Raw genomic sequence first — 12,579 nt, forward strand, 5'->3', positions numbered from 1 at the left:
TAGTCATAAATTGGCATTCAGATACATATTGGTCTTTTGTGAGTTTGCAAAGGATGTGCCAAGGGTTGCCAAGTATCTCATGAACCTAGATGAGTCCAGCATCCAAGTTCTAGATTATAAAACAGAGAACAGGTACTGGAACTAGGTATAGGTAACACACACAACCACCCAGGCTCAAATGAAATAAATAGTCTTCAGCAGTGTGATTTCAAACCCAAATACAGCAGTGAAGCCTCACAGAAAACTCCTTTCTGGCTGGGAAACACTTTGCCCCCATACTGTGTGCCTGAAGAAGGTTAAAGTCAGGAGGTCTTTGTAGGACCTGGCAAGGTGTAGTGCAGTTACATGTCCCTCAAAAAGGTGGGAATTTGAACTGGCCTTGGATGGCAGGTGAAGCAGTGATATGCTTCTGGCTCTCTGTTGGGAACCAGGATAAGTGCCTTTCTCACATGTCTGTAGCTAAGTCGGATTTGCGTGCAAGGAAAGCAGTACTTAGAATGAAGTCAATGTAAACTATTACCTAAGTTTGAGGTACAAGGATTCTATCATTTCTATTTCCTGCTTAGTGACTACAACCATCCCTGAGTCATAGGTAGAAAAGACAACTAGATTTTTTTTCTTTTTGACAGAAACAGGAAACCCAAAACAAAACCTTTGAGTCACCAGTAACCTCAGAGCGAAAAGCAGTTGACTCCATAGACACATTGGTTAAAAAAAAAAAAGAAAAAAAAGAAAAGACTCGTTCTTTATAAATCTTTCAGTATTCACTGTGTCTACGATAGTTGAAGGTAGGAATCAATTTCAGAAACCCTGACCATTCTCATCAAATTAGATCAAATGCAGTACCACATCTTGTGAACTAAGGCTGAAGAAACAGATCAAAAAGGAGACTCAGACAATTTAAGAACAAAACAGGTATATTTCTATTGGACTACCTGATACAGAGGATACTGTGGTATGGATGGATAGTAGGAATGACAAATAATACAAATATATCTTATTTGAAATAAACAAAAATGCTTACACAACTCAACGGGTCACTTGGAAACAAACTCTTGCTTGACTGTATTACTGAGCAAAAACGAAGCTGAAGCACAAACACCCTTCTTTTTTGACATGTATATGGAGATAGGTAGGAAGACACTACTTGGTTTTAAAAAACTGACCTTCCTTAAGGCCTGGTCATAGAAGTGTAAACAATGTAAATGAATCCACCATTTCAGTTGTCATATCTTATCTATGTCACCTGTATATTCTGAGATCACACATATACCTGCCAATATACCTGGGAAGGGTTGCAAAATCACAGTTACATCTGAGTTCTTGGCAGGCAGGACTGAGGAAAAATGATTTGGAACAAGTTTTACATCCTATTTAGAACAAATCACTAGTATTCCCTTAAATAACAGGTTACAATAGAAAGATACTGCCTAGAAGTTATCCTTTTCACTTTGGTTCATGTTTAGGTTTTGTTTGTGATTTACATAGTTGTTTTGATTCATTTGCTTATAGTACAATCCTGCCACAAAGTATTAAAGCACATGATACCTATTATTTCTTCAACATCTGCATTTTTCAAGTTTGATACTCTACTACATCTCTCGTATGTCAGCAGTTCTTGAATATTAAAAAAAACAAATGGGTAAAACTCTGCTAAAAATGCAGATGTCTATAACTACTATAATGGTACTAGATTGGAAGAAGACAATGAGGGAAGGGTAAAAACACGTTCATGTGCAGGGAATGTGGTTCAAGTCTTTGGATTTAAAAACAACTTCCCCAAAGAAGCTGGCTATAATGGAATTCCCAGAAAACTTCCTTTGCCCCTTAAAAGGACCTGAAAAGCCCCAATCTAAACTTTTGAAAACTACAGTATGTGATGCTATAAATGATCAAAGCAGTTGGAGGGAGAAGGATGAATGTGTCTTCCATTCAGCTACAGTTGGTAGCATAGCCTCTTTAGCTGTTGGTGGATCAGTATAAACCACGGAAGTACCAGGAGTGTTTTGAAGGACGGGGTTAGAAAAGCACTGAACATATTACCTGTCTACCTCAGTAACAGGGCTTCATGGCTAGGAAAAATTTCTAAATAGTAAAATGACTCCAGGATAGATCTCTCTCTCCATTATTAAATGTGGCAGAATTAAAAAAAAAAAAAAAAAAAAAAGGTACAAGTAGATATAGTGAAAACAGAAAATTACATGGCAGAGAAAACAAAAGTATCAAGACAATGCTATAGGTTCAACAGTATTCCATGAGGCTAGAAAACCTGTTAACTTTGAAAGCCCTAGCAAAATATCACTCTTGTTTATAAATCACTTATTTATCATATGACCACACGTTGAATCCTTTCTTTACATGTATTGAAAAATCCTAGATTCAGCCTTTAAGCATTCTGCATTTCTTTGCCAATCTTGTAGCTGAGTATCTTGTTCCAGTCGATTTTGGTGCGGGTAACTGGAAGCTGCCGGCGCAAGGCCTTGAATGTGGTGTCTGACATTGTTTGATAGTTTTCACTAATCGCTGTCTGCAATAGATAATTAAAGATAAGTTGCTTGAACAGAGACAGGATGATTGTGAATAGGAAAGTAAGTGATGTCGAAGGACATGCTTGAGTCTCACAAGAAGGACAGACAGCACGTACTATTTCTACTGAGCTCCAATCTGAAGTGGGTTAGTTAACAAGCCCGCCTCTCTCATTTCTAAAACTAGGGCTACAGTCCCTTCCAATGCTGAAGCCTTGATTATAAGCAGAATGCCAAGGTTCAAGGTCTGCAAATTCTCCATATTTACTAACACTGAACGACATGTATATTTGTTAAAAGGACACAGAAATTTAACAAAATGTTAACAGCAAAATAATACAGCAGCAGATCTAGAAATTAGTTCCAAATCTTCTTACCTGATACTCATTTTCTGCATGCTCTATGATTTTAATAAACTCCTTGGCAGTTTGAACTTCATTCTAATGGAGAGAGGAGAGGAAAATATGAATTTTTTTTAAAATGTGTAAGCAATGACTAAAAAGACAGTTGAAAAGTCCAAAAGGTCCATCTTCACTAACATTTGTATGACAGTGTATGGTTTATCAAGTGTTCTCATGCACAGTATCTTCTTTGATTCTCTCTATAACCTGTGAAGTAGCTCTCTTATCACCACCTCCATTTTGCAGATGAGAAAATAGAACCCTCTTAAGAGACTTGACCAAAATTATACAGCGTTTGAATGATAAAGACGGGATCTGAATCCAGGGCTTTGCCAAAAACAAGACAAAACAAGAAAAACCACACTCTTTCCAACCTACCACAATATAAAAGACATGATCATGATGCCTTCAGATTTTCATGCCTTGAAAATGTCTCTGGTTTAAGATGACATAAATAGTGCCCTCAGACAGATTGGTCAAATATGGTAAGCTCACATACTCCTCTATTTGCTGCTTATGATGCTAAACCAACCAATTACATTTTGATTTACATGATTCGTGTACAAAATGAATCGAATCTCTCTCCTTTTACCATTAAGTACAACAGAATTAAAAGAGGGTAAAAATTTCACCCCTAGAGCAGCAGTCCCAAGATTCTTTCGAATAGTCAAAACTATTTTCTAGTTTTATAATAACACAAAGACAAAGTTACTTGCCCTTTTAGTGCTCTCTCACGTATGTACAATGCAGTTCCACAGAAGTTATGTGTGTAATGTCTGATCACTTGGAGAGTTAATGGAATACCCTCGAATGTGTAGCACATTTGAGAACCCAGTTCTTTTATTAGGTCAGACATAGCACAATTTGTGAAAATGTAAATCAGTGTCATTCTTTTCAATGATTTATTTTTTGTTTGGAAAATATAGTTGTTTTTCACACAAATGTTATTTAGGTTAACAATAGGTTGTTGTTATTTTTAATTAACATTTTAATATTTTCAGTTTTAATTTTTTTGTATTTAGAATTTTTTTATTTAAAACATTTTAAAATCACAGTTGACATACAATCTTATCTTCGTTTCAGGTAAATGACATAGTGATTAGGCATTTATAATACCTTACTAAGTGACCATCCCCATAAATCTAGTACCAATCTGGCACCATACATAGATCTTAATTTCTAACAGGTAAATATTGATAGATATAAAACACAAACAAGCTATCTGAGGGTTAGAAATATAAACAAGTACTGATAATACAAGAAAAATTGAGGAAGAAAGAGAAAGAAGGAAGTTTGAATTCTCTAACCCCACTATTCTGAGTCAAAACTGAATTAATATAGCTGGTTGCTTACATACTCTCATAAGCTTCCAAAATCAAAGCACTGAAAACAAACTGAATTTCTAGTGGTAAAATCAGTACTCAGGATCAAAAATAATTTTTTGAAGAAAAACAAGATACAAGTGAGACAGACATTAAATATCCCACACTCACCGAAATAGTCACTGAATCCTGTACATCTTTATGACTAACCAACTGCACATTGCCATCTTCATAATAGTGAACCTGTGTGAGACAGTGTTGGAACAAGTTTATGTGTAGTTTACGTAGAAACCTACTGCTTAGGGCACAAACCCATGCCTTAAGCCATACCCAATCTTTACCAATTCTGAACGGATAATATGATCAATGATAATTTACAATGGTGGTTAAAATTCACAGAACACTTAAATTAAAAAATTATTTTTTTCCTTAGGGAAAACTGATTATAAGTTCAACAAATATTTATTATGTCTTTATGCATTTCAGTCACTGTGCTAGGCATTGTGATACAAAGATCTTAAATGAGATTCCACTCTTAACAGTATTAAAATAAAAACATTGAACACTAACTTTTCTGTGAAAACCAAGGAATTTTAATGGATCCTAATCCCTTACACATCTTTCCACATACACTACCGTCATACTGCTAAGTAGATTTGACCAGGTGCAGAAAAAACTTAATTGAGGATTAAAGACAGGATTGAAAATTAAATATTCTATTGGTAAATCAGGCTGCAAAAATAAGACAAAAGCAGTTCTGAGAATATAACTTAAAGAGGCATGCTACAATTAGGAAAACAATTAGCAAGAAGGAGACACAAGAGACATAACACAATGACACACAAGGTTCGAGAAGTTTTGGCAACTTACAAGTTAGGTTCAGTCATCTTAACACGGCTACAAACTGGCCATAAAGAATAGGATGACTTTCCTTTTAAATGCATTTGAACAGGGTCCTGAAAACAGGAGTGGTCACCTAAGTGGACAAGGTACAGAAGTGTATCTAGCAAGGGGATAAAAAAGTATAAGAGAAAGGAGCCAACTGGTTTAATTTAGGGAAGAACAAAGAACTCATTGCAGATGAGTATGTGTGGAGGAGGGGAGTGTGGCAGAAGTAAGTTGGAGATGGACTGTGAAGAATAAACACCTTATAAACCATGTTAAGAATTCAGACTTGATCCTATTACAGGTTATGGGGACTCAGAGAAAGTGAATGTTTTAGAAAGATTATACTTGTGTTATGAAGAAAATAAAGTAGAAAGAGGGGAAAATTGAGGGCATGGTGCTAAAACAGAAGTAGTCCAAGTAATGCCTATTTCCTTTATCTAGTCTACCCTACCAGGCTATATTTGAACAGAAAGCAATGTTTTTAGAGATAAAGTAGAAAAATAGAAGAAAAGATCAACAACCTGCACTACTATAGCTATTATTTACTGAGTCCTTACTATGTTTTAGGCACTATGGAAAATATTTTATTGCTTATATTATCTCATGGATTCTTTACAAAAACTCTAATAGGACCCACTGTTAATTCTATTTTACAGATGAGGAAACTGAGGCTTAAGGCAGTTCAATAAATTACCCATGTTCACATACCTAGTAGGAGGAACTAGAATCTGTATTAGGTCAAATTCCAGAACTAAAACCTTATCCAACATGCATAATAACTCTCAATGCTATGTTTTCTCACAAAGTTAGAAACTCCCCAATTCAAGTAGAAGTAAACTGTCTCAGGAGGAACTTAACTCTTCTAAGATATCATTAGAAGAGTATAAAAACAGCCAAGCTACATCTAGGCAGAAACCATGATCCTATGAGCAGCAAAAGGACTTCCATGGGCAACATGAACCTACTGTACAGCCCTGTTTAAGGAATAAAAATAGGTGTCTTCCTTAATGGGGACAAATACTTGGCTGTCTAGATGAGCAAGAGAAGCTAGACTTTCCATACCCTATCCAAACCCTTAAATTCCCTCTTTTGGCTTTCTAAAAGAGGTTAAAGAGGAAAAGACAATTTAAAAACACACTGGAAAAGCAGGGAGTTGATAAATGCCAGTAATACTTACATGCAAAAATCAGAGGAGCAAAGATTTGGCTAAAAAGCACTGGGCTAAATAATGATAATATATCAAGTTTAAAATTCCAAAAGACAAGAACAAGGATGTTTAAAATACAGTGGGTCACACTCAGAGACTAGTTTTGTTTGATTATACCTGAGACACATTTCAGAACCCATCTGAAGGAAGGAAGTATGCAAGGCACATTCTTTTTTGTCTAAGACTAAAGACTGTGTAATTGTTTTAAACTTCTATCATGTTTCTTAAGAACTAGGACATGGAGAGGAATACAGGGTAAGGTTGGTAAGTCTTGCTGTTTATGAACTCAATTAAAAATTCTAAAAATATCATTTTTATTACCTAATACACTAGTGATAAATTAAGCTTAAATTCTACCTGTTTCAATAAAAACTTTTTCTTTTTCTGGGTGGGGAATCAAACCATTTTACTGAGGGGCTTAGGGGAGGTGTAGAAGGGCTGGAAGGACAATGATATCTGATATTCTCGGCTTGGCTGGGATCTCCCCAGCTTCAGAGTTGCCAAAAGCAGAAAAACCTTTCCTAGGTCTCATCTAATAAAAGTTTCAGCATGACTTCAGTCAACATAAATCCTCAGAAACTGCTGCCTTCCCAGAACTACCCTTTTGCCTACACGATAACCAAACAGGCTACATATAATAATGACTTTTCCAAATAATTCTCACACTGATTTTTGAAAGATGTGTAAATGAAGTAAGCCTTTCCCCAAAGTGTGATCAATCTGTGGGTAAAAGGCATAAATTAGGTCTGGGTACTGGGCCCTGTTATAAAAGTCTTAACAGAAACTCTCACCCTTTCTGGTGTGTGCTCTTAATTTATATGTTTGCATTGGCAAAGCTGAAACACAAGTAACTATTTCCTTCTAAAAGGAAAATAAATTTACTTTTACATAAATTTATGGTAAGCTGCTAGGTTAATTCTGATTCCACAGTTACAAGAGGTCTAGAGCATTACGCTACTCATAGGTATGGTTAACAGAAATAGAACAATATGTTGTCTTAGGTTGGACTCCCCTAACAGCAGATTCCCAAGATTTGACAGGAAGTAGTATATTTGGGAGGTAATCTCAGGAAGAACTAGCAAAGACACAGTCAGACACAGAAGGTAAGAAAGTGTTATTGGTGCATTAATGAGGTAACAACTGGGCATTTGACTCTGGAAGACCTGTATAGCACAGTAGATGATATCTACTACATATGTTTGACTACATTATACCCTGTAAAAAGATAGCTGTTCTTAATTGCTATCAAAGCAAGACAACACAATACATAGATGTAATTAGGTACTGATATTCTGTTATCAGCAACTATTTAATCTGATCTTAGAGTTAGGTGGGCTTAAGAATTAAATCACCCTGAATTTTGAAAGTCAAACCCATGCTAGGATATCAGAAATCAATCCAGACAGGCATCAAATGAGTTAAGCACCTTATTCACCTGCCTGTCTGTCCAGAAACCAGCATTAGACTTCTACTCTGGTTACTTATATTCCATAATGTGATGACACTTGGCCATTTTCTCTAGTTCCTATTTTATTGACTGGATTTTAAAACTTTGTCATTACTGTAAAAATAAAACAATAAACCCATTCATATAGCTTTCTTCAGACATAACAGTTAAGTTTTCCATATGTCTATATGCATATACTTAAATGAGACATGTATAAAAGACCCTTAGTAAGTTACAGTAGCTGCTATATAGTCGCTTCTTAGTAAGTATTCTTCTTATTTCCTAGAACTGTTATTTGATAATTCCTGGAAAGATCTCAGGTTATCTTTGACAGAGAAAAATAACAAGCAAGCTGTACACGTCACAGGACCGTCCTTTATCAAGCCAGAATGGCTCTCTCTGTTTCACTACTTCCCCAGGAAGGAGGCTTCTATTTCTATTCACTACCACTGATCTCTCTTTGCATCTACATAGTTGTTCCTTATTTCTCACACCAGAACAAATTCCAACTTGCAGGTTTGTTTTAAAGATGTGACATTTTAACATGGCTTATTAATAAGCTGGGATCTCACCTGAATCTTAAGTACTCCAACCACCTGGGCTGTAGGTGGTGTGATGGTAAACTTCCATTCTGACCTCCAACGACCATTCCTATTAAAAGACACACACGTCACTGTAAAATTAGCAATAAGCATATAAGATGATTTCCCAATAAGGCAGAGAATTTGAAAAAGAGGAAAAATGAAACAAATAATTTCCAGTTTGACAAATCCAAGGCTCTGCCCACTAGAATGAAAGTTGTATTTAAGTGGCCTAATCAGAAGCCTTCAGTAAGTAATTTGGACTTTTCATTTTTCGTTTTTTTTTTTTTTTTATTCTGGAGTAGAAAACCATGCCTACTCTGTTCATTGGAGGCTCTTCCAGAGATGGATGGGTTGCTGAGTTCTGCAATTAACTAAAGTATTATTAATCAAACCTAAGTAAGACTCAGACTTTCAACTGGGTACTTTATTAATCATGTAGTCTTACTCAATATGAAAGTACTTTTTTCAAAAAAAGATTATAAAATCTTAGCAGTGGAAGGAATCTAAACGATTGTGTCTAAATCCTTTATTTTGAAGATGGGGAGCTGAAGCCTCTAAGTCAAATAACTTATCCCAAGCTGGTTATATTAAAAAATGAGTCTCGACTGTTGGTTTCCAATATAATCTAGATGCAAATAGAAGAGAGTATCTACTTTCTTACCAGAAGTTTTTAGGCTGAAACTGGTGGCTTTCAATACATGCAATAATGGTCTGTTGTCCATCTATAGTTTTAGCATAAACCTATTGTTTAAAGAAAAAAGTTAGACTCTGAAAACACATTTGATCTAAACAACAAACACTGTACAAAAGCAGTATGCTGATAGCTAAATCCTTGGGGAAGACAAAGAATCAGACAGGATAAGCTGGTAACTCACAGGAGTTCATGGGATATGAACACAATATGTTAAATTCTAGACTAGACAGCCTTAAAATGAATACAGAGGGAAATACTGCTCCTAGTTTAGGGCACAGGGAGGTGCCAGTCAGACTGGGCATTATAAATCAGATGATATTCTGATAAGCAGAGACTGGAAATAAAGATGAAGACAGCTTAGGTAGGAAACTAGGGGTTATTCAGTTAATGGCAATTAATTGTGTCAAGTTACAGGTATATGTGAAGTGGACTAGTGGGAGACAAAATAGGGTGATAGATTTAGGCCACGTACTAACAATATGACCTGAACTATTATTTTGGAAGAATATTAAATATTGGTTTTGGGGCCACAGAATTAATCTAGGTAATAAGTCAGAGTAGTATCAATGGATATCAGGATGCAGAAGCACAATCAAAAGTCTAGCAATATATTGCAAGTGAAGGGCAAAAGAAAGGAAGGAGCTAAAGTACTTGTACGCTTCAGTGACTAGAAAGATGGTGATGTCATTAACAAATTGGGAAATTCAGGCGGAAATTTCCAACTAGTAGTTAGAAAGACCAACTGTTCTCAGTGTGGGAGAGGTGAACAGAAACGTAATCACCAAGGGAAAGCAAGCATGCATAAATAAATAAATGAATGAATATAGTGCTCTACAGTCCACTGCATTTTCCCTTACTCTAAAATCTTGCTCTGAAACACACTGTTATCATTATCATCTACAGCAGTGGTCCCCAACCTTTTTGGCACAAGGGACCGGTCTCCTATGAGAATCTAATGCCTGGTGATCTAAGCTGGAGCTGAGGCGGTGATGCTAGTGCTGGGGAGAGGCTGCAAATACAGATAAAGCTTCGTTAGCCTGCCTACTACTTACTTCTTGCTGTGTGGCCCGGTTCCTAACAGGCCACCAACCAGTACTAGTCCACGACCTAGGGGTTGAGGACCCCTGATGTACACACGAGAGTGTAAATTCATAGAGCTTCTTGCCCAAAGTCATTCAGAAAGTAAGTGGCACATACGGAACCCAAACCCAATGCTTTTTTGACATCAAGTTCTTTTACATTCCCTACATCAAATAAATTATGAATTTTCAAGAGAGAAATATAGTAACGACGTATGTCTACATTTACAAAAATAGGGGAGAAGAAAAATAAGGAAAGATAGAGTAAGAATAAGCAGAGGATGCTGGCATAACAGTCTAAGCAAAAGAGTTTCTAGGAGTAGCTAGTTGGCCTCGGTATGAAATGCCAGGCAGAAATCAAGAACTGAAAAAAGGACACTGGGTCAGGCAATTCAGGAACCATTAAAAACCTCAAAAGCAGTTTCTGTAGAGTAGGGATTGAAGCCAAAATTCACAGAGTTAAGAAGTAGGTAGGTAATGAGGAAATGATACTAATAGCAGAATGTTTCCTATTTGTGTAGGGGAGGGAAAGAGACAGTGATAGACACAGATATGAGAGAAGAGAGCAAGCAGAGGACAAGGAGGAAGGGCGAGGTAGGAAGAAAAATAATGTACAAGAATTATGACTGAGGAAAATCCCCCCACCCCACCCTAGGACAGGAGAAAAAAATACTTCTAGGTAAAGAGAAATACATCAGAAGAGAAAATGTCACGACATCTTGAAGTAGATAGGATAGTATGAAATCAAGAATAAAGATCTTTCTTCCTCAGATTCAATGGAAGAAAGGGAAGATTTCTAAGTGTGGAAAGAAGAAAAGTAATAATGTCAGTCTCAATTTTATTAAAATGTGAGGGGATTAGATGCCTAAGGACAAGGAGAAAGGTTTGAAATATATAGAAAATTTCATAGAGAGTATTGAGATGAAATTAAGAATTACTAAGTAGAATAGCTGAGGATATAAGACATTTGGGTACAGTAGACACTGTCGGAACAATTCCATGACTTTCTGTTGCTCATTTGTTAGCTAAGAGAAGAAATGAGTAAAGGACACAGTAGAGTTGTTCAGTGTGGAATCTCTCCAAATTAAGAATGGATAGTGACAAATTCTGAATAAAGTAACAAATGATTAAGTTGAAAGTATATTTAGGATTGAATAGTCAATTTCTAAAAAGAGTGTGGGTTCCAAAATGGAATTTTGTATTTATTTACCATAATGGGTTTTCTCCATTATTTAAACACAAACTTATAACAATAATAACCAACATTTATTTAGAGCTTACTTTGTGCCAGCCAATTTCCAATTTATATGCATTAACTCATTTAATCTTCACAATTCTATGAGGTAAAAACTATTATTTCCATTTTACAGATGAAATTGAGGCACAGAGATGTCAAATAATTTGCTGAAGGTCACACAACTAGTTAAGTGGTAAGGCTAGGATTCAAACTGGTTTGTATGGCTTCAAAAGTAAGTGCTGTTAAACAATGTTCTATACTGCCACTGAACTCATTATCATTACAAATTTAAAATATTCTGACATTTTTCTTAGTAATATGCTCGAATTTTACAAAGGACAAATCATGATGAAGCCCAAATTATCATTTTTTAAAGCCAAGAGGTAGTAAAAGAAAGTCAAATTACCTGTGACTTTTAAAAAAATTATATAGCTGAAATAGTTTTGGCTGTCCAATAAAAGAACCTAAACTATGTAAAGTAGCTTTGTATAAAGATATTTATTTCAAAAAGTCATAAACATAGCCAATAGCTCTCTCGACAATCTTAGTTTACTTTTCCCACATGTAAGCTAAAGACTTTTAAAACTTTTTTTTTGATGGAAGACAATTTTCTAATGAGATGTGAAACAAGACACACTGGGAATTAAAATTTTCATGCACTGTGATTTAAAAAAAGAACATTCCATATAAAATTTTCCATTTATAGCCCTTTCAAAACTTATTTAGGGAATAAAATGTAGAGAAGACTATAACTAAGAAATGACGTTTGGCTGGCCAAAGCCTTAAAAGGATGAGGAAATGAAAGAAAACACTCTAATATTAAAGCGGGCAGATACTTAACAGTACAGAAGCCGTTGGAATAATGATCTTTCACATAGGCCCTTAAAGCACTGTCGCAGGATTCTCTCCAAGACTTCAGACCTCCATCTACGTCCTCTGGCTGGGGGTCACTTGCTTCTTTCCGTAAATGATCGAACTTAAAGGAAATTTTGTTTCTTGGATCTAAAAATCTGCTATTACCCAGGTCACCATGTTCTGTAATTAAGACCTTCCAAAGAATAATTACAAATATGAGTAACTCTGGAAAAAAGTTAGTTCTTCACAGATTTTACAAAACAAATAAGAATTCTGAAGAAGATAGTTAACTTTTCATTTAGTCAGATTCTTCTTTCACATCAATTTTTCAATCTAGTCA

At 35.7% G+C, this 12,579-nt stretch overlaps 1 protein-coding gene across 1 annotated transcript in view; it reads right to left on the reverse strand.

Moving 5' to 3' along the window:
* Positions 1–899: 899 nt before the first annotated feature.
* CAPZA1 (capping actin protein of muscle Z-line subunit alpha 1) overlaps positions 900–12,579 on the reverse strand; it is a 31,772-nt gene continuing 20,092 nt past the window's right edge. Inside the window, exons 5-10 of the mRNA XM_016124319.2 lie at positions 12,226–12,432; positions 9,036–9,115; positions 8,363–8,441; positions 4,420–4,491; positions 2,903–2,965; positions 900–2,527 (exon numbers count right to left, since the gene is read on the reverse strand). Coding sequence (XP_015979805.1) covers positions 2,387–2,527; positions 2,903–2,965; positions 4,420–4,491; positions 8,363–8,441; positions 9,036–9,115; positions 12,226–12,432 — 642 coding nt within the window. The 3' untranslated portion in view covers positions 900–2,386. The remainder of the gene's footprint in view (positions 2,528–2,902; positions 2,966–4,419; positions 4,492–8,362; positions 8,442–9,035; positions 9,116–12,225; positions 12,433–12,579) is intronic.

Source organism: Rousettus aegyptiacus, unplaced genomic scaffold (assembly GCF_014176215.1).
Source record: "Rousettus aegyptiacus isolate mRouAeg1 unplaced genomic scaffold, mRouAeg1.p scaffold_m13_p_17, whole genome shotgun sequence".
NCBI lineage: Eukaryota > Metazoa > Chordata > Mammalia > Chiroptera > Pteropodidae > Rousettus > Rousettus aegyptiacus.